Source organism: Micropterus salmoides, unplaced genomic scaffold (assembly GCF_014851395.1).
Source record: "Micropterus salmoides isolate LMB-PRFRI ecotype aquatic unplaced genomic scaffold, ASM1485139v1 Ms_hic_scaffold_20, whole genome shotgun sequence".
In the NCBI taxonomy this organism is placed as follows: domain Eukaryota; kingdom Metazoa; phylum Chordata; class Actinopteri; order Centrarchiformes; family Centrarchidae; genus Micropterus; species Micropterus salmoides.
Window position 1 is genome coordinate 22870972 of NW_024041151.1, and position 25458 is coordinate 22896429.

Sequence of the window (25458 nt, forward strand, 5' to 3'; positions counted from 1 at the left end):
GAACACAGGCTCTGAGCTTGTGTAGACTGCGGTCACCTGATGTTTTGTTCTATGGTGCTGCAGTGTTTTGAACAGAGGAGCTGCAGCGCGCCCTCTGGTGGGCACACTATGCATGAAGGAAGGATCCGACTCTCTGTTTCTCTTTTTTAATACTCATATCGGCTGTTATATCTGCAAGTAGCTTATATCAGCCGATAATATCTGCAAAACGATACGGTCGGGCTCTACTTGTAACCTAGTTTAAGTATTTCTAAATTGATTAACTAATTGAATAACTAACTATTAAAGGGATCGTCTACCAAATAAAGCTCCTCAGCTATTTAACAAACATCTTTTGATTATGTGTAATATGTTTTTCCAGTTGTGGTAATATTCCTCATCTAATTTCTGACATTAGAAGAGTTTTTGTTAAGGGGTAGGAACAAAATATAGCCAGATTTGTGTCTGATGGTTTTTTAAAAGCTACTCCTAATCCTCTCATGCATTAACATTTTAGTACTTGATTAACCTGAAAGCTTAAAGAAGAGCATGTAAAATCAAAGCTGGGTTATTTCTAAGATGTCAATTTCCAAAAAAACATACGATGGGTCAACCCAGAGGTTGAGGGAAGTACACAAGGCTTTTGCTCAAACAGAGACGGAAAAAAAGCCAAGCCTTCAATTTCAAAATTAAAGTGAAAACATTGAAGAAGAAAGAAAAGTATCTCTCTCCAGAAAATGAGATCGATAACCTCTGCTCTACCAATCACTGTTCAGCTGTGTGCGCTTGTGGCCCAGGCAGCAGCAGCAATGTGCAGCCACTGAGTGAAAAAAATTTGATCTTCTAAACCTAAACTGATAATTCACCTGGGCTCTATCTCTGTGTTTCTGCCAATCCAATATTTTACTGTTGGACGTTCAAAAGACACGGCTCCCCTTAGGCATACAAATGCGATTCGCCGATAAATGTGCTGGTGAGTTACGGCCCGGCTGGAAAGCGACATGGTCTGATATGTACATGCCAATGAATCCACAAAGAAAGCTACACAAACACACAGGAAGAACTGCACACGTCGCAGACAAACATTCACACACAATCACAGTTGAACACACAAGTGCACCACCACAAGCATGTTGAATATAACACTTTGAGATGGTAAATCAGAAATCTGGCTTCGAACTTCAATTTCATTTCACGCTGCTGTTGAAGAGTCGGATAATAACTTAGAGCCGGTTACTCACACAAACACGCGCTGTAAACACACACATGCATGCACGGACAAGTGAAGTGGTAGATGCAGATGTACTCGCGTACGAACGAGAGGCAGAAATCGTGTAAATTGAAGCGCATACATGCACACACAGACTCACATAGCTGGTTCTCCACGATCAAAATTCATCAGTATTCTAATCTAGTTAAGATGGTGTGTGTTTCTGTTGTGTGGGTTTTGTCGTTGTAGGATATATCTCTGCTTATACATATCTGAGTCTGTGTGAATGTCACTGAGCTCCCTGCAATGAATACATGTGATTGGAGATGTTATTCCCTTACATTTATAATAAAAATGCAACAACTTTGTAAAGAGAAAAGGTCAAAAAGTCATTTTGAAAGTTGACATTTGTAGCCTTTAAAAGTCTCTATTTGATGAAGCACTATTTGATGATCTTTTTCCAGAGGGTATGGTTGTTTTGAAATCAGTGAAACAGTGGTTACAGAAGGATAAATCCTCATGCCTTAACAACTAAAAGGGTCATTTGTTATTGATTCACAAAACAACCAATACGTGTGTTGTCAGCTGGACAATACAACTTGTCATTCCCTTTAATGGCCACTGCAATAACAATTCATTTGACCACACACAACTACAAATATGTCAAGGATGACTCAATAAAGTCTAATATTTTTTGATCTTGATGCCTTCCATCCCTCCATCCATCGCTGTATCCAAGTATTTGAAGCCTTTCTTTCAGTTCAGTAAGCCTTATGCTAACTTCTTCCTCAAAGTCAATGTTCTCACTTCATCTTTAGACATTTGATGATGCTGCTGTGGAAAGGTAGTATAACAATGCCGTGCCCGATGGCACTTGATGTTTGAGCAAGTAATTCTAGCCAGTGTTTAATCAGCTAATCAAACAGTGCTGCTACTTGTTCTCATGAATATCCTCTCTGACACTTGGCTAATGGTAATTTGACCTTAATTGATCTTTCTAGTTGAATTACAGTTAATCAAGATGCAAAGGGCGAAGACATGAATTTTGGAGTGTCCTTCTGCTCACATAAAGCAAACAACACAACGTTGATTCTCTGTCTCCATCTCTCTTGACAACTTTTCACTGCATCTCAAAATCTGTCATCATCATCAACTCTCCTCTCATCCCTTCCCTTCTCAGCTTCTTTCTGTTTCTGACTTTCTGTTCCTCTACCAGTGTCTGCCCATATTTATCTGGTGGTGTAAAGCCGTTATCCACTTGTCTTGACCTTCACTGGTGTGTTGAACGCACATGGTTGTATTCTATATCTGTAGGCATTAATATGGAATTGATCCCCACTTTGCAGCTACTGTATAAGAGCTTCCACTCTTCTTGAGTGTGTCTGTGGGAATTTTTGCCCATTCATCCAGTAGAGTATTTGCGAGGTCAGACACTGATGATGGGCGCGAGGGCCTGACTAGTAATCTCCATTCTAGTGTTGGATAGGGTGGAAGTCAGTGCTCTGTGCGGGCCAGTTAAGTTCTTCTACAACAAACTAGGAAAACCATTTCTTTATGGAGGTGGCTTTGAGCACGGGGGCATAGTCATATTGAAACAGGAAAAGGTCAAACACAAACTGCTGGAAGAACTATTGTCTGAAATAGTGTGCTGTAGCATTACGTTTTTCCTCAACAAAGACAACCCCATGAAATAAGGCTCCTACCAAAAGTATCAAGACAGGGCTGTGCCAGTACTTTTGTCCATACAGTGTATGTATGAGTTTGCATGTGTGTGTTTGCATTTGTTAATATCCACAATTGTAATGCTTGACTTTGGCATGCATACAGTATGCGCAGAGGCATTGTGTGTTAGTGGCTCATCACTTGTGTCAGTTTTGTTAACAGCACAAGGACCCATGTGTGCAGTTCAATGCCTGTGCATTTTTATAAATGTGTGTGTGTTCATTATTCTTTAAATAGCCTCTGGACAGAGGTGTGTGGTTGTAATGTCCTGCAGGCCCCAGCACCAGAGACCTCACAACATGACATAATGCTGACTCTTTATTGTTCTGCTCTGGGAAAACATGACGGTGCTGTTTAAGAACTGCAATGGCCCTCAGTGCCCTGCAGAATCCCACTATGAATATAAAAGTTTAACTTGCCTGTAATGGTGCAAAACGGGTTGTGTATTCCCGATAATCCCTTAAGCCCCAGTGTTCCTTATCATATTAAAACAACTGAATGTACAGAGTCCAGCTTGTTCCGACAGACACTGAAGACCACAAAAATATTCCTAACCAAAACATATATATGTATATATATATATATATATATACATATATAAAGATAAAATTCACACCAGTGTCTTATTCCTGTCGGACTTACATTAAGTTTTTATGTGTATGAGCAGTATGTACAATGATCATTTGGCATGATGGACTCGGTGCTGAGGTGCATGCATTTAAATGATTGATTTGCTATTTAGTAAAAAACAACAACAAATAATGTTAATATAAAACATTGTCTTTGGTGTTTTCAGTTCAATGTTGGACCTTTCTGCCCTCAAACCAGAAGAAAAAATTAATTAAAAAACATACAATTCACTTGTAGTTGCAGCGGTATGTAATGTCCTCAATTTGTTGTCTGTCATTGTTTATCTTCTGTTTTTAATCGTTATTGTATCACTGGTTTAAGCACCTGACTACCTCTCTGTCACAGTGCACAAAAACTTTAGCAAAAGAACTGAAAATAACTTCTTTCAGATTGCCTCCAGGAGTGTTTATTCATGAGGGGCCCTGTCAGTTGGCATCGACATAAATAAGTAGAATAATAAGCAAAAGTAGTCAAATTGAATCTTTGTGAGAGACATTGATGATTTTCATTCTCATTTGGTAGGGAATAACAGTATTCTAACACTGCTTACAATGCCCTGTCTATTATCAAGAGATCAATAGCACTTGAGCTGAATGTCATTATGGTTATTAGGCCTGCTTGTCAGTATGGTGATGAGGCATGAGGACATTATGCAGAGTGGTGAGGGTGCCTGTGCAAATGTGCGAGTGTGTACACAAGTGTACTGGTAAGTGTATCTGCTTGTGTGTCCACTGTTGCTATAAGGTGTATTGTGCATATGTGGCATGCGTGCAGAATACTCATGGCAAGTGATATACCACTGATGAACGCTGAAGTTTCGTTGATATTAAGAGGAAGAGGGAGGTGGTACTTTCAAGGTAAGAGGGAGAAAACATGATGGAGAGGGGAGAGGGAAAGGTGGGTAGAGAGAGAAACAGAGTGAGAATGAGATAAGGGAAACACGGACAGTGAGAATAACTTACAGAGGGACAGACAAAGGAAAAGACAAACGTTGGCGTTGGAAACACTGAAATAATCATGTAATGGTGTTTGGTTCATTGATATTTCTGAAGCCCAGTTACGCTACTTTCAAATTAGAGATTTTAAGGTAAAATATGAGGTTGGAAATATTCTATATTTTTCATATTGTCAACAAATATCATGACAAGAACAAAAGCAGCAATTAATTGATCCTATTATCAAGTATTGGCTATGCAGCCAAAGTCTGATAAAACTTCCTCTGTGGTATAGACCTTCATTGTTGTCCAAAAACTATTAAGAACACATCACTGAGACATATCATATCAATCCACAGCTGAAAGTAGTCCCTAACAAATGCATTATTTATTCCTCTTTGAGTAATAGTTGGTATAAAAAAAAGGGGGGGGGGGGGGGGGGGGACAACTACAGTGAATAACTCTAGGCTTTAGAATGATTTAGCCCTTTTTGAAAATGAAACTGTGTATTTGTGATCTGTTTTCAGTAGAAACAAATGGGTTTGGGCTGAGAGCCACATACAGGGTAGGGAAGTCAGAAAGTACCGAGAGACAAACTAAACTACAAACCAAAAACCCATGGTTAGGTCCCTTTCAGTGAGGTTTAGTATGTGATGGGTAGCAACAAGCAGCAATAATTGTTGCTGTGCACGCCGGCAGTTTATAATGCATTGCTTATTTTAAATAAACACCTGCCAGGCAAAAAAAAACAAAACAAGTATTTTCTGCGGCCATGGCACAAGTCATTACCTGTTGTTTATGTGTCTGGTTGCCAGAGACGTGTCTTCAAATAGCAGCTGAAATTGGAAAACAAAGTTTTGTTTTGTCAGAATAATTGAAACCAATCAGAATCAAAAAGAGTTGGCTTTTACCACACTTAGCTCTGAGCTGCAGAAAATGTCATTGTGGAACATTTAGCACATAGTTGATGAAAACTCTTTGCATAACAGCTCGGCACACAAGCAAGGATAGGATTTTACATTTTACATCATTGGCATGTGGCTTGTTAGCTTGAGAGCAAATAGTTACTGCTTATAAAGTTTTTTTCTGATTGAACATAGATGTAACCTCACATTTAGTTCATTCTGTTTACATACCATAGTTTTTGTAGTGTCAAGGAAACACTTAAATACCTACTATTAGTGTGTGTTTAGAGTTTAAACTAACTGACAGTAAAGGAAAGAGTAAAAAGGAGACAGACTGAAAGACAGAGGAAAACAGGGGAACTTAAATTTCAAAGCAGAATATGGATAGAGGCAGATGGCAAGGAGGGAAGTAAGGAGACAGGGGTGGAGGACCAGAGGTAATGATAGAGACCGACTGCCGGAGAGTGAGAGGAGGATTGTGTGAACTTTGATAAGGCAGGAGAGAGACAAGACGAAGTTAAAGGGAGAGGACAGAAATGATACCAAGATAGAGAGAGAAGGCGATTTGGCTTGGGAGATGAATGGGTATTGGAAAGGACAGAGGTAGAGAAAGAGTGATGTAACACGAAAGATAAGAAGGATGGGATGTGGCAGCGGAGGGGGGGAGCATGAGAGGAGGTCGGAGAATCGGACCCATAATGACATTCGCAGAAAGAAGCTGTAAAAAGGGGCGTGCTCCTCGACAGGGATATTTTTGTTGTTGTTGGAAAACCTGCTTAGTAATACTTCACTCTGCTACTTTGACAACAGCTTAATGCCACCTAAAGGCGGGCAAAGGAATTTTAGGCAGGGACTTTCAGGGCTAGTAGATTTAATGGCATATTCTGTAGCATTATTCATTTATTATTATGTGCTGCAGGAAAGCATCTCTTCAGTTCCTGTCTTCTCTTCTTTCTCCACACACTTGTCACATAAAGCACAAGGGCACCAGCAACACCATCAAAGCCAACATCAAAGTCAAACTGTATGATTTTTTGCTAAGATGCAAATAACTTTTTATGTAAATAAAGTCACACATCCGTTCAAAGTAACTTGACAGAGGAGGAGATCAAAGGAAACTGGCATTTCTTGACACACACATGCATATGCACGCACATTATTTGGACTCGGGGAAAATGGCGAGGACAAGCCTGGAGATGACTGGGATGGACAGAAGGGGGAAAAGGAGTGAGGGATAACAGAAAAAAGAGAGAGAGATGGCATGAATGAAAGGCGCGGAGCAGAGAGTAAGGGCTGGGGAGGTTGAGTGGGAAGAGATGAACGACACACAGAGAAGGAAGACAGATAGAGAACAAACAGTGTCAGGTTAATGCTAATGGGGACAGGGATCTTGTCCTATTGAATATAGATGGCTCTGGTATGGGACATGAAATATACATGAAACACTAGGTTGACATCTGTATCAGCTGCGTTAAGAGGCATGTCTGAGGAGATCGAGGGAAGGAAGTGGAAAAACAGCAAAATGAGAGGCATTGTAGTGAAAAAGAAAGGAAGGAGGGGGCAGACAGAAAAAGGGAAAGACAGGGAAAGAGACATCAGAGCAAGACAAGGATCTTGACAGCATTTGATCCCAGGCCAATGGGGGCACTTTTTTTTTCTTCTCGGCGGCTTTTCCTAAGATCGGGATCAATATTTTATTGTTGTTTCTTGTTGTGCTGTTGATCCTTGGTGTTAAGTGTTAATCTGCGGTCTTCACTCCGTGTGGTCCTGACAGGGCCCACGGGACTTATAAACAGAGCAGGGCCGCTAACCTCCGTGTCCTGGATAAAACTCCCATTAGGCCCACATACACCCCTTAGGACCCGGGGTCACGGCCTCTACAACTTTTCTGATCCCATGGACAAAGGCAGTGTTGGGGTCAGTAGTGGGGTTGTTAATAGAAGGCTAAAGGCAACACAGATAACGCAAGTCAGGAAAGACTTTCTTCCAATTTTTCGCCAGGTAAAAATAGCGTTTTCCTCCAGTGCCTCTTCACGTGGTCTCAGGTGGTACCAAATCTGGCTTTCTGTATGGAACAAATTATGACTATCTTTTCCCATTCTTCACTCACTATAAAGAATTGGCAAAATTTAGAAGAAATTAAATCGGAACTATTTATGAACTGTACAAAAATAGTACCAGACAATAGGACAGTAATAAATCAGAATCAGAAGCGGCTTTTTTACAAAGTAGTTTTTATACATGCAAGGATTGGTTTTGGTGACTAGGTGCGTAACATAATAGACAAACATAAAACTATATAAATATAAAGATATATAAAAGTATTAAATAGACAAAATATCGAATTTGCAGAATAATAGAATTATGAGCAATATGGCATACAAGTATTTACATGGGCAACAAGATAATCAACAAACATCTCAAAGCTGAAAGTTAAAAAGTCTTAATTCAACTATGAGCCAAATAATACTTTCCATTTATCCATATTCAGTTTATTATATCAGTTGAAAACAGTCTTTTTCTGTCTTCGCTTCTGTCTGTTTCTTGTTGCTTGGAAGCGGTATGCCAGAATAAGCAGTAATGTATATGGGGATATAATTATAAAAGCTTTGATTTGGACTGCCTGTCTTCCAGTTGCTAGGAGCCAGTGTGCACAGAGGGCAGCAATTTAACCACGCGGATATCTCACTTGTCATTAGCTGATATCACTAACACTTAATCTTTGCCTCTGTCTGCTTTCAGTTGCTAGGAGCCAGTATGAGCGAATGGGCAGTGACGTCACCATGCAGTGCGGCTCCCTGGACAATGACGCATCAGTGTCATGGAAGGTGAACGGGACGGATGTGAAGGCCCAGCACCGTGTAGAGGGTCCCAGACTGATTCTGACCCAAGTGGACCTGAGCCACAACGGACTCTACAGCTGCTTTCAGGACCCGCGCGGAGAGAGGCGTGACACCATCACCCTCCACATCGGCCGTAAGTAGCCAGACAATTGCCCGCCGAATACTACTTCATATAAGACGTGATGAATCTTTAATCGTCCCAAAGGGGAAACTGGGTCATTGCAGCTGTAAAGAGTGAAAGGGAAATGATGCAATTACAACTGCAAAAGAAATATATGAATTAATAATGAGAAGTTTTATGAACTTTAGCTTGTATTTTTCTTCCATGCAATTTACTGACATGGTCAATTGCAAAGATGGTTGGTACTTAGATATTGAAATAATATTGCATTCATTTACATCTTGATGAGAATGGCATGCACGCTCAGTATTGTTTCCTTAGACAGTGCTTTCACTTGTTGCTTTCACTTGATATAGGAATATCGTAACTTTTGTATGTGTTGACATCAGAGTCTCTGCAATTTCTTTTTTTTTTTACTATTCAATGTATCTCCTAGGATTTGGGGGTGGACATGGGGGTGGTGGACCCCCAAAACTACTAGTATCGTGGAGACATCATAAACCAGCATGTAAATTTTGGCCTGTTTAGGCTCGTCATCTTCTATGTACTGCCTGGCGCTTGCTGCAGTTACATTCAGATATTGGGTGACGAGACCGTTGATAGAGCCCTATGATTTCTGTTTTAATTTTTCCCAAATTTGGTGTTATCTGTTAATTTTTCTGAATTCTTTGTTTTACAATTTAAGCACATTTTGTCATCAGATTGAGGGTATATTCATGTGGATGAATAAAACATCAACAATTCAATAGGAAAATATAACAAATTGAATTAATATCAATGAATTTGATATCATGCAATATGCATTTAGAAGTATTCAAATTCATGTAATATTTATGGGGACAATTCACTATAAATGTATTGCAACAGGAGGGTATTAAAATACTATAATACTATTTAATAGTCACAATGAATGCGTTGTTGCAATACATATAATGTGAATTATCCTCTATTTAGCAGGTTGTTTGGCTACTTGACACCAATATGCTGCTGAACACATGGTATAAATGGGTCCGAGGAGGCTACTCTCACTTGGGCAACGCTCCTCGGTAGTCACTGAATTTTTTTCTAACCGAATATCTGACTCCGCCTACATGGACACGTGAACATGCTCGCATCTTGCATCTGCCGATGTGGTTGCACTCCGGAGAGTTTATTGCGCTGACTTCAATATGACGGCGTGTGTGTGTGGAGGAGACGCTAAGCGCTTATCTTTATTTATTTCGTTTTGAACACTTTGGAGCGCCATATATTAGTGACCTTTTTTTGTTACATATTTTTGTTGCTTGCACAGTAAACCCCTTTAGCTAAATGACAGTTTTAATAGTAAGTTATAATAATTGAAGGGCTGTTTCATTTAAATTTTAAATGTGCATATAAAACTTGAATTGTCGTGATAACAGTCCTTACAGTAGACCTGCTGCCAGCTGACAAGCCCTAATGATTAGTTGTTAAAATGACATTTGGTCATTTTGCAGTAATGGCTGTGCATTTTAATAATCATACAAAAGCTAAATGAGTGTCAATTTAACGGCATGTTACAGTGGCCTGTGAGTTGGCAATGACCTCCTTTGAGATCCATTATTCCGATAGTGAAGGTTTTATACACTGGGCCTGTGCATAATAATGGTGTTATGTGAGATAGGATAGACTTGTAAATGACAAGTGCTCCTGAGGGTAATTGGAATTGGAATGAAAACATCTATGTTAAATGTGGAATTTAGCTAAAGTTAAAATTGTTATTCATGTGTGGATGAACTTTTTAAACTGCACTTTTCTCTCTCTTGTTTTTTCTTTAAATAAAATTAACAGAAGTGCTCCGGAAGTTAAATCCTTATTTGGTAAATTTTTGAGGATTTTCTCTTAGATATTATTAATTGGTTAGTTACAGTAACATTAGATGCAACATCATTGTATGATATAACTACTGTGAATTAATAAGTACTGCACATTACAACTTGTTTTTTAAAAGTGTTATTGTTATCAAGGATTCCACCTTATTCAAGTAAGCACCAAAACCAGTATGAGTATTTTATTTATACGACGACCACTAATACCTCAGATTTACTGTGACAACTGCCTTTTCTAATCTGCCCCTGAACCCCCTCCTTTCTCTACCTACATCTGTCACTGCAGTAATGCTACATGATTGATGGCTGCATTTTCTAGTCAACACTTATTTAATGTTTTCTCATTGTGACAGAAAACCCAGGGATGTACTTGTGCATTATCCCTGCTGGCTAGTGTTACTTTCGTCAGACCAAACTAAATGAAATATGTTCGTCAACGACCTTTTTCCCCCTGACCAAAACGAGACGATGATGAGAGGGCGTCAGTGTACTTAAACGCTGACTGTGACTATTTTAACGTGCAATATCATTGACGATAAATGACGACACTACAATGTAATTATTTTTTTGTCAGTATAATGAGGAGACAAAACATTACAGGCCATATTTTCTCCCTCTAAATTTTCACGTGAACATTGTGTTCATTCAGTGGTATTTTTTTCTTCCTGTGCTTTGAATGCTGGCTGGTGCGGGACGAAAACATCCTTTCAGACAGACTGCAACGACCGCACTGCTGCACTGTGAAACCCATTATTTTCAATGGCTAGCGCCGTTTGTTGCTGCGTCAAGCAAAGCACAAGCACGGCGCACTGCTCGGCGACATCGCCGTCAAAGTTCAAAATAGTTGTAACTTTTGGGTGGTTCTGCGCTTCCTATCTGAAAGGGCCATTACTGTACTGCGGAGGATGATGAACGCAACATGCTGGGGACAAAGAGGCGCTTAGATATTTGGTCCCATTTCAAATACAGTGAGGTGCCTAATAATATCGGATGTGTAATATGTGGTTTTAAGATTTCTGGAAAAACAATACGAACTTGAAGCGGCACATTAAGGTTAACCACGGGGAATTGAGGTAAGTTAATGTCTCTGCAATAAAAATGAGAACAAAGCTACTGTATACTAATGAGTTAGAAAAGACTAAAATGATGGTTAATGACTAAAACTAGACTAAAATACTTTTGATTTTCTTTTGACTAAAATCAGACTAAAATACGCAGACTTTTAGTCAACTAAAACTTGATTAAAAATAGTATACAGTGGACTAAATATGACACAAAACTAACAAGGACATTTGACACAGGACTAAGTCTAAGACTAAATTTTAAAAAGGCTGACAAAATTAACATTACTGCTGGGCAGCATTTCCTCACATTTAAGTGATCACTTAATATCTCCCTCCGTTTGAGTCTTTTGCTAGTATAAGGAATAGGCAACATTTAAAATAAAAATATCCAGAGGAATCACGCTGCAGCTGTTTTCTGGCTAGCAGGTGAAATTGGATATCACTTTGGCATCAGTCATGGCAGGCCACTTCAAAATGGTGCCAAAAGTGATACAGTTTGATACACTGCAGAAGAAAAACTTTGATACCTCACTCTTATGGCAGTGAAACATATGAGCCAATACCAGTTTTCTCTACCAGTTACATTATAGCCCTCCTCTGGTCTAAATCAGAGAAAGGTAGAGTGATCCTGTTGCCTTGGCTGTGCTGCCACACAATATATATTTACCAAGAAATAATCCAAAACAAAGCACTATAGGGACAGAATCGCCTTTGTAAAATTGGTCAGGACACAACTGCATCAGCTAAATAGGAAACCTCACCTTTATCATGTATGTGGATGTATGCATTCCATCCACTTGTCAACGGATCCGATCCAAGTGCACCGCCCATCAAGGTTGTATTCCAGGCTTATGTTAAATGTAACTTTTCCACGCAAATTTTTGATGAATGAGACTGCATGGAAGTGTGACAGTTTGGTTAATCATATCGGCAATGATGAATTACTGAATGCTGAAATAATACTGAATTAATGAGAGTTTTATGTTATGTCAGCAGGGTGAGTGATGCAACGCATAAACAGACCAGAACGTGTATGTCTGTGTGTGTGTGTCTGTGTGTCTGTGTGTGTGTGTGTTTCTTTTTCACCAGTGGTAATTTTCTGCATCATAATGATACTTTGGTGGTCTCAAACAGTGTGTGTGTGTGTGTGTGTGTGTGTGTGTGTGTGTGTGTGTGTGTGACAGAGGGAATCAGAGTTTCATTGTGTAAGTATCCATCAGGGTTCAATTACAAGTTTGTGAGAACAGTACCTTGGTGGTTTAGCCTGGTTGTGAATATAATTACCTTGATAACAGTTGGTGCTTGTATGACATGTTCAAGGCACACACTGGGGCAACATCGACTTTAATTCTGCCTTTCAAACTACAGAAACTCAGATGGTCGTCTTCACCGTGCCTCTCACTTTCCTTTTTCACTCTGCTTGAACTGGTTCCTGCTTTCCCTCTTTTGTTCTTTGTGTTCTCCCTCTGCCTTTCTTTCTGTATTCATATTATGTTAACTGTCACCTACAAAACTTTTGAAGTGTCGTACATATACAGTGATAATGGCATCATGACAGGCTACACTTGTTGTGATTACCATCATGATGATAGTTTGATTTTATGCGGTGTTTATTAGTTACACCGGGGGCTTGTTATGTTTTACACAGATAGAAGCGTTATCAGGAGTACAGCACAGAGCCATCTGTCTACGCCTTTTTTTTTAAATTTCTCCCTCACTCTTTGTCTGTCTTCTTCTCAAACTTTGTGCTTATCTCTCATCTTTTTTTGCTCTTCTAGATATATATCAGTGTATAGCATTTTCCTTTTTTTTCTCTTTACCTTTCCTTCATTCATGCTGTCTACCCTGCCTGTGTCTGTCAGTCTCTATCGTCTTACTGTCTCACTCTCTCAATATCATCATCTCCAGATCCTCCATACACCCCCCCTCTCTCTCCGTCTTTGTGTTTTGGCTTTCAGTTTGTGGTGGCATCTGTTAGCTGTGTGTTTACACTGGTTTGCATTAAGAACAGAGGACGTCATACTATGACCACCGAACCCGTCTATGTGTATGTGTGCTTGCTCCACCTTCACAAACAAATTTATGGAGCTTTTGTGATCTTTTTCTAGCCATGTGTCAACATAATGTCAGCACAAGGAGACCACAGTTGAGTGTGTTGACTTGTGTATTTTTATGTGAAAGTTTACTGACACTGTTATGCCTGTTTCTCTTCCTCTTTGAATTATTTCGTCACTATATATGTCTGTGGGAATGTTTACATTCTGTCTATCACTGTGGATACACACAAAGCTACAAAAATGACTTAAAACTACAAAAAGTTATAGAAGTGTGTTTTTGTATATATGTGGATGCATATAAGTGTGTGTCTGTGCATTTGTGTGCACGTGTTACGCTGATAACACACATGGCAGGATGTTATGGTGTTTTAAAAAAGGCGCCTATCTCATCTGTAAGCAAACGCGCAGGGACTCACACATTCACACAGACACACACTACTGCACCAGAGTACTCAATGACATCTTTAGACACTACCTTCAAAAAGAGAATTGATGTACAATGCTAGATAGATATAAAATGACATAAAGATATAGAAAAATGAAGTAGTATGGTTAGTAAAAGTTTATTATAATTTAATAAGCAAGAGGTCAACAAACTCAAAAGCTCTTTGGTGAAATACAACATCCGTTTCCTCTGCTGTCACATTGTGGAAGTTATTGCTTTCCTGCCCTTTTCGGGCTTTGTCCATTCTTCTATCTATTGCTGTCGTCAATGGCCGTCAGCACAGCAATTTATAGCATAACAACATGGGCTGCACCCACCCAGTTATTCAGCCTCCCAGCTAACACAACATCAACAGCACTGGGTCATATATCCAACCAGTCACCCCGGTGACCTGTCACACAGCCAGCCTGCAAGACAAATAGTCTGCCAGTAAACAACCAATCCATTAGCAGACCTGAAGCTATTGCACCCGTACAAGTACAAGTTAGCACAAAATTTAGGGCACGATTTACCCATAAAATACCCTTTCCACATCTGCAGACTTTCTCTTTTGTTCACTTGAAGGTAGCATAATTCTTGATGACAGTGGGCATTGGCTGAAATGAAGGCCTACATGAAACACGTTGATAGTACATGAGGTTGATATTGCATTAGAGGTGTCCTCCATGGTAACTGTCGCTTTCTAAATGTGATGATTTGGTGCAGAGCTGTGAAATCAAGATGGCCCTCCAAACATCCGGCCGTGCATATCTAAACGCTCTGTCAATGATCACTCCCCATCTTTAGAGCCCATTAGCCACTCAGCCTGCCAGCTGACACAGAGCAAGATGAACTCTTTTTTTTGCTCCCCACATTCTTGACAGATGGGACAATCAGGGCACTCTGGTCAGAGCACTCCGACTACTGTAATGACAAGATTTTAAACATCTATAATGAAGAAAAACATTTATATTGTGAGCAAGCGTGGGGTCTGTTTAGTAACGACTTTGCACCATAAATCATCACACAAGAAAGGGAGTTCTAGTTTTGGCATTGACTCCATCTTGTAAACAAATCCAGTGTGAGCTGCTCTCAGATCATAGCAGTGCCATTTTGTAAACTCTGTTGCCATGTAGACATTTTTTTCTCTTAATGCTACAAATGATAACAGAAACCTTAACTGTCAGTGTTGTGGGTGTGGGTCGGGTTATGAGGCCATGTCCATTTGGCTTAATGGTGTGTGTGAGGAAAGCTCACTTAGGCGGTCACAAATGCTACAATATTGACTCTTTCTTTCTCTTCATCCTCCTTTAGTATTTCAGTCTTTGTCTTTCTCTCCCAGTCTAATATGGAATATTTTATTGGACTTTAATATTTGTAACCCACAGAAAACAATCCACTGTCATTGTGTTACATATAGATGGAATTATGGTGAAAACTATTTATTCTTTTAATTTTAAATAGTAAATTTATTAAATTTACTATTCCTTAAGGACCCCTGGTGGTCCAGCAAATGGCTATTCATTTATTAGTTGCAATAGGGCTAGTCTGAGAAAGTGAACATTGCCCCTGATGTTGTCTAAGAGGTCTCCCAGTAATGTCAGTCTTGGGTTGGTTGGGAACGTCACCCCAATATAGATCTCCAGTATTGAGGTGTCATATAAACCCTACTCATGAGCCTTACAAAAAATACAGTTTTTCATGCAAAAGCTCAACGGAAAATGGACATTGATTGTACTTTGAGGACCGTAACCTTATAAATAGGGTTTACCATAGCTCCTACAAACAGAAGGTACAACAGTACTTTCAAATGTGGTCTATTTATTTAAATATAAATGTAAAACAAATACAGTGATAAAGTATTCAATAGTAATCTATATACACTTGTACAGAAAAATTTTGACCAAGTAGAGTCCAGTGGTCCAGCAGAAGCAGAAGTTGTTGTCTCGTACAGATGACCCTGGGTACTGCAATGGATATACTCACAACTCATGAGAGGCAATGTCGCTACCGCCACCTGCTGGTGTAGCTAATAAACTGCTCTCACATTTACAGATCTCTGTTTACACATCTCTGTGGTACAGAGTGGACAAAATTCCACAAATGCGTAAAAAGGTCACAAATGTAACATGACCTGCAAATTGACAGGAAATGATCCGCTAATGTGCAAATACTGTTGTGTGTGTAAAAAGAGATCCACAAATGCGTAAATAACACTTTTATTCATTTTTGTGGATATAATTTTATACATCACAAATGTAAAAATACACATTTGTAGATTGTGAAATATTTGCGCATCATAGTATACATTTGTGGATTGTTTTCTGTGGGTTAAAATATTAAAGTCCAATAAAATCTTCCATAAGTCTAACAAATAAGAAAGGTCTGAATTTGAGTGGCATGTTCACGTGGCGGGGCACTGCTATAGATTACAATATTCAACACCACCACAACAGATATACAGCATGGGAGGATATACATTTGTCTAAAGTCAGAGATTTTGTCATACTGTTTTGTGGCGTCAATCACTTCACTATCTCTGGGTGTATTATGTCATAATAATCTTTATTTTCAACAACAACATTAACGTGAGCAGTGTTTTCAAACCAATGAGAAACATAACTTTACTGGAAAAATTTGATTTTTAGAACTGAAAAGCACCATGTGTACCGGAGGCTAACGTCCGATGTCTGGTTAGATTTGTAATCTTGATAACTTGATCTTTGATCATTTGAATCAGGATTCTCTCAGTTCTAAACTAGTATATTTAGGCAAATTTCTAGCATGGCTGATGGTGTTTAGCCAACATTTACCGGTGGATGTATTTGACTTATTTTGTTAAATGAAAGATTCATAGAAAATACATATCTCAATGTAAGGTAGAAAGAAAGAAGAAATAGCACTGTAGGCTACTGGTGGCAGAATCAGGTGTTTTATCAGTGCTAATATCAAAAAAGTTCAAATGCTCCAACTGAAATGCACACAGAGGCACATATTAGGATAGTTTACATTTGAGGACATTGCAGTGACATGTTCACTCTCTGGAGCCTTGCCCTCACCTTAATTATAACTAATAACATGTGTAGCCATCACCTTTATCTCAACCCAAGGATTTAATTTAAGTCAAATTCAATTGGGCAGACTAATTAACTTCACATTCAGATAATCCATTCCTGCTCAGTTGGTTAAATTCAGTGTTTACCCCCAAATGTAGCCTACGAACGATACACGCACAGATGCACACACACACACACACACACACACACACACAGATTGGTCGCCTTCAGCCTCGCTGAGGATGAGTTGAAGGAGGAGTGAGTTCTCTTGTTAGATTGATGTGCATCTCTTACCCTCAGGCAGCTTATTTCCACACACACAGACACACCAATTGGTATCTATTTCCTCTCCCTGGGCCGCTTGTTTTTGTGTGCACACACATACACACACTCGAGGGACCCGTGCCACATTGCTGGGTAATGGAATTGTCTTGTCTCCTTGCAGACAGATCGCTACGGAGGAGGGTGAACACGTAGAGCGCCATCTCCTCTGGGACTTCCTGTTTAAGCCAGGGAAAGTATTTGGCCCCACGTGTAAGGCCACTGCTAGAAGTACTCAGCTTCCATTTTAATTACTCTCCCAGCATGTGTCCCAGCACTCGGTCAATCATAATAAATAGAAAATACCTGCATGTAGGATTTACGCGGCCTTAGAATTTAATTCACCGGTTTGTCAACCTCAGCTGGCCTCTCGGGCTTTGTTTCTGTCAGCAAGACTGGCGGCCCAGTCTGCTGAAACTTTGTGAAATGAGTATTTTAAAGTCATAAAAATTCGAATGCAGGTTTTGGAAGGTAAGACCTCCGCAGACAAATACAAACAGGTAATAGTTTTAATATAACATAGCCCTGATAGAAATTAATCCTGCCACATAATGTTACTGATTTACTTAAAGTATTGCAGGAAACTGAAATCATATCATGTCTTTGTCTTTTATCCTGTGGAAGGTGAGATCTGTCAAAAACTTTGATCTATGGAATGAAAAATACAAAGATTGCATCAGAGTTAGTTTCAGATTTCTATTCATTTTACAAAGTATCTGAAATTCATGAGTTTTGAGGATTTTGGCCAAGTCTGCTAGGTGTCCTTGAGCAAGACTGGGACTTTCTTCTGCTCCAGAGGAACTGTACTGTGGATGACCCCAGACTTTTCAAGAAAAAAATAGGCCTTTCCTGGAGAATTCAAAAAAGCATCAACTTTTTCTCTGGAAGACTTGACGCAAAGCTTGCTTGTCCAGTTGTTTTGTTCAGTAACAGCTTGGAACAGAAAAAGAAAAGCCAAATGAACTTATCTCAGTAACTTTCCACTGTGTTAGGTGTTGTACTAAACATCTGAATATTCATCCCTAACATCATTGTCACAGCATTCCTCTCCCTTCTCTCTCTTTCTCCCTCAGACAGTTTCTCCTCTTTTGTTCCGCTCCATATCACCAATTTCTTCCCTCTACATTTTTTGCTCTATTTGCGGGACAACAGCAACTCCCATCACTTTATTGTAGCAGACAACCATAACAAATGGGAAAATGGGCCCGGTTTAAGAAGTCAATGGGAAGCCATGAGGGAAACTCAAACATATTAAAAAAAAAGGAGTCGCTGTGTGCTTTGGCCTCTTTGTATCCGTTGGGTATCAGGAGTAATCTGGCAAGACAGATTGTTTTCCCTTTCCTTCTCTTTCAATGCTGCTGTTTCAAAGAGAGTCAGTGTGGCAAAATTTGTTAGCAAGCATCAAGGCCTAAGGAAAATAGTCAGAGCTGTTGCTTTTAATAATAGTAGACACTGTGTCCATCAAGAATTTTAAGCAGTATATGCATTTATATGTGAGATTAGAGCTCACATTTTCAATGTAAAGGAGCGAGGTTCACCATTACACACATACACATTAAGGTAGATCTAAAGTAAAACTTCAAAGGTTTTGAAGCTCAGCCAAGGCAATCTTTTCTCAGATTTGAGTCCAGTATGCTCGTCTTTTTTTTCTTTTAAATCATTTTTCATCTTATATATGGATGAGGAGTCGTGGACCTCTGTTCACCCATCACTCTCACCCATCACACTCACCCATGTATCATCCCCCCCCGACTGCTACTACTTTTTCCCTCCTCATATCTTAAAATTCTGGCGCGGCCCGTTGGTTTCAGTCTCATTCTGTTTCCTTCTTTCTCCTCCACTAATCCTCTTATACCGTCCCCTTGTCCATCCCATATCACCCATTACTTTCTTCTCTTCTTGCCGTCATTCTCTGTGTAGTTTGGTGTATATAAGCTTCCACTGAAAATCTCATAGTGCAACCTTACACTCTAGTGTGCCCCTGCTGTCCTCGCTGGATATCATGTATGTACGTCGGTATGTATTGTGTGGCTGCAATCTCTATCTTCAGCGCAGATAAACACAAACTGTTGAAACCAATCGGGGTTACCTTATGGCATCAGTGCATTGTACAACAAAAGCCATGATGTTACAGTATATAAAGCTGTTAGATTGTTTTAGTTGCGAATGCACTGTAAGTTAACAGTTTTTATATATGAAGAAAATATATTTTTCCCAGTACATGACAAAAACCTGAAAATATAAAAAATGATAAGGAAATGATGATTAGGAATGATTTTAGGAAAATGTGTTTCATTTAACAAAAGCACAATATTTAACAATTTTGCAGATTAAAAGCTTCTGTGTACAAACAAAGATTGGTTATTGGAAGAAGAGAAAACTGCAAATGCAAAACTGTATGAAGCTGTAGTTAATATCAGGGGCCTGTAGATCAAGTTGGCTAAGTGCAGTGAAAGTCCGCCAGGGAAGAAGCTGAAGAGGAGGGAGACTAAGTTAGATAAAGTACAGCTAGAGACAGAGGAGCTTAGTTTAAGGAACGGGAGCCTAACACAGGAGAGAGTGCAGGTAGAAAGCAGGATTCAGGATCTTCATGAGGATTTAGCAAAAAAATTTAATTGTGCATGCGATGATGAGAAAAAGTAAAATAGGTCCTGTACTTTCTCAGCTGTAATAGTCTGAGCTCTATTATTAAAAGAAAGAGAAAAAAAAGAACATGACTATGCTGCTTTATGAGTTGAAACCAAAAGACTTGACACAGCAGCACAGTTAATTGGCATCTGGGTTAAATACAAATGGTAAAAATCAAGCAGTCAAGTCTCACCAAACAGAATTAAGGAACACCACATATGATATGATCAACAGATGAGCTCATAAATTTTTATGATCAAAGGGGTAGTTAAGCTAGCTGCAATATTAAGATATAGCAGCATACGGTTGTGATCAGATAGAATGTGATTTTAAAGCAGCACACTTGAGCGTTGCTGATAACACCAATAGGTCAACCAGAACATAGAGTCATTTTCTATACAGACTTGGTTACCATTCAACTGTCAGCTAACCTGTAGCACTGAAACAGGTACGGCTCTCTATATATATATGTGTGTGTGTGTGTGTGTGTGTGTATGTATGTATATATATATATATATAAATAAAAACGGACAACAGAGAGACAGAGACACATTTACTTGCTTGCTTTAGAGAATGGATTTAAAGTTAGTGTTTCTAACCCTCATGGCATAGCTTTTTTCCATCTGTGTGCGACTATGCTGTTGTGTGTGACAAGACTGAAGTCAAGACATGGGTAACCTGGAGCATTCTGGCAAGTGCCCGCGTGCGGTTCAAGAGCATGAGGCTCATGGTTTTGTTTTCGGTGGCATTAAAGCCAATTGGAGCAAACTTTAACAGCTGAACTTTGAGCAGCTGGCGCATCAATTGTAGTCTTCTCCAATTAAATTTGCAATGCTCCAGCTCCGATCCACTCAAATGCTCTGCATGAAACAAAACCGTGGAAATATATCTGGTAATTGGCAGTGTAAGATTGAGTGTGTTGTTGCTGCCCTAAACCTTCTTGTTGTGTCCTCATCTTACTAATCCCACTCATTCTCATACTTTCTATGTCAATCTTTAAAATGTACAGGCTTTTTCTTTTTCTTGTTCTTCTTGTACACAAGTGTTCTACGTCCTTTAACTTTCTGTCATTTTTGCACACTCCTTGTTTTTTTTTGTTTTTTTTTGCTTGCTAACATTTAAATTCACCTGGGGTCAATAAATGATGTTGGCTATCTTTGATTAAAAACAGTGCATTTTGATCAACCTCTTTCTCATTAAAAAATCTGTAAATCAAAGTGAGCCAGGGTGCATTGTGCTTTCTCTCTCTCTCTCTCTCTTTGCATCTCTTCCTGTGTCTCTCTCCCTTTCTCACTCTAATTACCCATCCAGAGGTAATGGAATAACCTTACTGACTGTATTATTATCTTGTCTCCCCGGTTGGCATGCAGCAAAACACAAATGTCAGTGCTTTGTGTGTCTCTGTTAATGTGTGTGTGTGTGTGTGTGTGTGTGTGTATATATATATGCTGATTGTGTATGTAGGTGTTGCAGCTCGTGGGTGCTTTTTTGTGTGCCTCACATTAATTTGTCACTCTGTCTTCGTGGGTGTGCGTACACATCTTTGTTTATGCCAAAATGCGCAGCTGCATTTGTGTGCATGTGTGCGTCAGTGGCTGTCATTGTGTGTTTTGTATGTATGCCAAGAAGGTAAAGGCCTGTTCCCTCTTGATTAGTGTCCAGTGAAATAGACATTTCTGGGCTGTCTCGGCCCTTTTACGATCCCGTGTGTGTGTGTGAAAAGAGATACTCTGACCAGAAAGTATTCCCCCTGGTTTAGTGTCCAGCAGTGAGGTTGAGCAGTTTGCTCCATTGACGTCAAGCAACTGAGAAATGGTCAGATATCCATGAAAACATGCTCACTAGCCTTTCCCTCTCTCTCTGTGTTTGTGTGTGTGTGCCTGGGGATTCAAATGAGGGATTCAAATGTCAAATGTTTTGAGAGGTGAAACTATCCACTCCTGCTGACCCATTCAACCAGCCTTGCCGCATCCTTTCAGTTTAATTCATCCCTGACCTCAAAACAAAAACAACAAAAAGCATCTTGTCAAAGCACAGCACGTTGAAGCTGTTCAGTGCTACAAAGATTCTCTCACTTTTTTGTCTTTTAAGAACACGCACACGTTCTTACATGGATGCATACTAGGGGTGCAACCAATAATCAACAAAAATCGATAATGAAATTAGTTGGCATCTACTATACTGGAGCAATGGTATCACCTTCACGACCTAAAACCTCCTAAGTGTGGAAGCATTTCACTCTTCAGTTTTGAACTGCTCGGTCTGCTCGGTTGCAAAGCTGAACTTTCCCGGTATGGAACATCTTCCCTCTGAATGATGGAAGTCTCGACTCGGTAAGCTAGTTAGCTACCTAGGTAGCTTATTGCTAAAAGCCATGTTACTTTATGTTATGAGCGCACATTCATTTATCGTGAAACTGCGTATTAAAATGTGATCTGTATCCAGATACGATACCCGGATATTGACAATCTAATCTTGCCTTGTGTTTACAACTGGTATTTTTCATGCGTTCTTCTTATCCCCATGAGATGGCATCTCTGTCCTCCAAACCTGTGCCTTAGTAATTGCAGGCTAAATCGCACCAGAATTCTTTTGTCCCTTTGTAAAACGCTACGACAAATTAGCTATTATTTGTAAATTACTTCTAGATAACGCAAATTTAAACAACCTCAATCTAAATTTAAAAGCTGAAAGCATTGAGTAATTTTGCGATTCAGAATCAAAGTTTTTGCATTACAAATGAACAGGAGACCACTGGAAGGTGGCCACCCAGGTATACAAGTTGTGAATAACTCAGTGATGAGGCAGTGGAGTCAGTAAGTTTTTAGAAAATAAAGTGAAAATGAGGTTCATGTCTGACATGGAGAAAGTATGACTTTTAATAACCTTGTCTCCTGAAACTACTTAGATATTCTGTGTGACATTTCATGACGACAGCTGCTCATCAAAAATAGATTTGTCCCGTATCGTCATTATAAAACTTTAAATTCCACTGCAGCCATCGGTAGGTTTTACATAAAACATTGCATATGGCTCATACAAAAATGTTCCCATTTTTTAAAGATATAGAAAAAAGTAGAAAAGTCTAAGTAAGCAAATTAGGAAAGATCCCTTGACTCTCATCTGCAAGTCTGCAAGCCTGCTCAGATGTAGTGAGTGTAACAAACCTGTGTTGTGTGTGGAGGTATATGTGAGACAATGAGAGTACAACAAAGAGAGAAAATAGTGTGTCTGTGGATCAAAAGAAAGTAAGAGAAAAACGCATGAGAGAGCGAGGAAGGAAATGAATGCACTGATGTGTTAAGAGAGCAGAGAACAAAATGTGTGCATGTATGGGTGTATATGTAGAATCTGACACACATATATGTATTGATGCCTCTCCGTATGTGTGTGCATGTGCACTTTATTTTCCTGCATATATCCTATGTGTGTGCAATGGACTAGGCCTTAACATAATTTCACGCTTCAGGATAAGAGTGACTTCTCTATTCAGTCTATTTGGGCCATTTCTATTTGATGAAGCAAACTAATCTGAGTTTCCCAAGAAGATTGTTTCACACTCATTCACGGACTTGTTAAACTGATGATAATATACAGGCGGCCCTTTGAGATGTGCTTTAGGAATGTATTTTGCTGCTCCTACCCTCTGTCAAAACAAAGGGGTGGGGGTGGGAGGGTGTGTGCTATGATTTAACTTGTGTCTCTGAGAGAGAAAGTGGAATATGTTGCACATGTTGTCTGCCAATAAATGATCTCACATTGGTCAATTTATGATAGTTCCTCATCTCTTAATTGTAATAGTTAATATGCTATGTTGTCAAGAATAATAAATAAATAGAGGGCTTCAAATAGACCCAGTGATCGGTAGCGGTCGATACTGCTTCCAGCGTATGGTGACTGGCCCAAACAGATTCTGATCAATGCACCCTTCGGCTAAACACAACATAGTTAGCCAGTATGATCTTAACAATAGCCCTACAACAATTCTTCGCTTTGTGAAGCTTGTAATGTGAAGTAGGGGTGGGAATCACAGGGTACCTCACGATACGATACACGGCTCACGATAACGATAATATCACGATAAAGCAATTCTGCGATAATCGATATATCACTTGACAATCCTAAAGTGATACATCACGATATCTGTCTAACTATTAACATTTAACTATTACAAAATGCCCGTGAAAAAGTTTACTATTTATTTGCTGCAAATCCAAACTGTTAGAAACCAGCACAATTCTACTCATATAAACAAATAAAACTAAAGAGCAACTATGAAAAATTATTATCAAAACATTTGTTTATAAAAGGCACATAAAATGCAAATTCACAGAATTTTTTTTTACTGCAAGTACAAATTGCTGTGTAACCCTAACCACTCAGGATGTTCAGCATGTGAAGCAAAATGTGTAGTTTATGTTGAGATTGTACTTCTGCAATCGCGATGTCTGTTAGCACGTTAATGGAGATTCCCATTATACGTTAGTATTGAGCTGACCGTCGAAGCACTATTTTTTTAATCAATATTGTGTATCGATATAATGGGCTGGAATATCGAGACAGTATCATGGAAAAATGTACAACGATATATTGCCGTATCGATTTATTGTCACAGCCCTAATGTGAAGCTTGTGTTGTGTATAGTAAGGTGTAATCTAGCTGTGGATTTTGTACCCTCATACCACAAATGTTGAAAATTATAAGTCACACTTAGGTAGTGTTATTGCAAAGGCATTCATTGGATAGCATTATATTGTGATTTAGCATTAACCACCAGTACATTTTATGTACAGTGTGTGTTACAATACATGGTGATGGAATAGTGGATAAGACACATGCCTTTGGTATGGGAGTCCTGGGTCCGATTCCCAATGTGACACATCCACCAATGTTTCTCTGAGTAAGACACTTAACCCCTAGTTGTTCCAGATGCGTGCAACCTCTGACATATATCGCAATTGTAAGTTGCTTTGGATAAGAGCGTCAGCTAAATGAGTAGGAGTAACAAGCAGTTATTTGAATTACTGTTGCCTTTCTGTCATCTCGAAACAGTCTACCCATCCTTTCTATGACCTCTTACATCACAAGGCATTTTCATCCATCCAACTGCTGCTCATATTTTCTCTTTTTTTGACCATTCTCTGTAAACCCTAGCTATGGTAGATCAGCAGTTTCTGAAATACTCAGAACAGCCCATCTGGCACCATCATGCCACATTCAAAGTTACTTAAATCCCCTTTCTTCTCCATTCTGATGCTCGTTTTGAACTTCAGCAAGTTGTCTTGACTTCGTCCACATGCCTAAATGCATTGAGTTGCTGCCATGTGATTGGCTGATTAGCTATTTGTGTTAACAAGCAATTGAACAGAGAAAAGGAACAATATATAGCTGAAATCTGAATATAACAGCAGCAGTAGTGGCAGTATGTCTGATAAATAAAAAATTGTGTTTTGTTAGATCCCAAGTACTAAAAGGTAGCTTCGGTACTGCTGTCCTCTTGGAGATGTCTCAGTTACACCAGCTTGTTGGTCCCCTCTCTGGAGACCAGGCAGCTGTGAGCCTGGACCGAATAAGGTGGTCCCAAAGGACGTATAAACTCAACTGAACAGCATGGTAAAATAAAGGAGAAAGAAAAGGACGGAGTGGGATAGAGGATAGGATGGAAAAAATATGAAACAAGATACAGAAGAAGGCAAGAGTGTAGTTAACTTGGCAG

General features: G+C 39.4%; 1 protein-coding gene across 4 annotated transcripts in view; it reads left to right on the forward strand.

Annotated features, from left to right (window-relative positions):
* Positions 1–25458, forward strand: part of cntfr (ciliary neurotrophic factor receptor) — a 254053-nt gene that overhangs the window by 143087 nt on the left and 85508 nt on the right. For all 4 annotated transcript variants that reach the window (XM_038733847.1, XM_038733844.1, XM_038733845.1 and 1 more), the window contains exon 4: positions 8124–8357. In XM_038733847.1, the coding sequence (XP_038589775.1) occupies positions 8124–8357 (234 nt within the window). The remainder of the gene's footprint in view (positions 1–8123; positions 8358–25458) is intronic.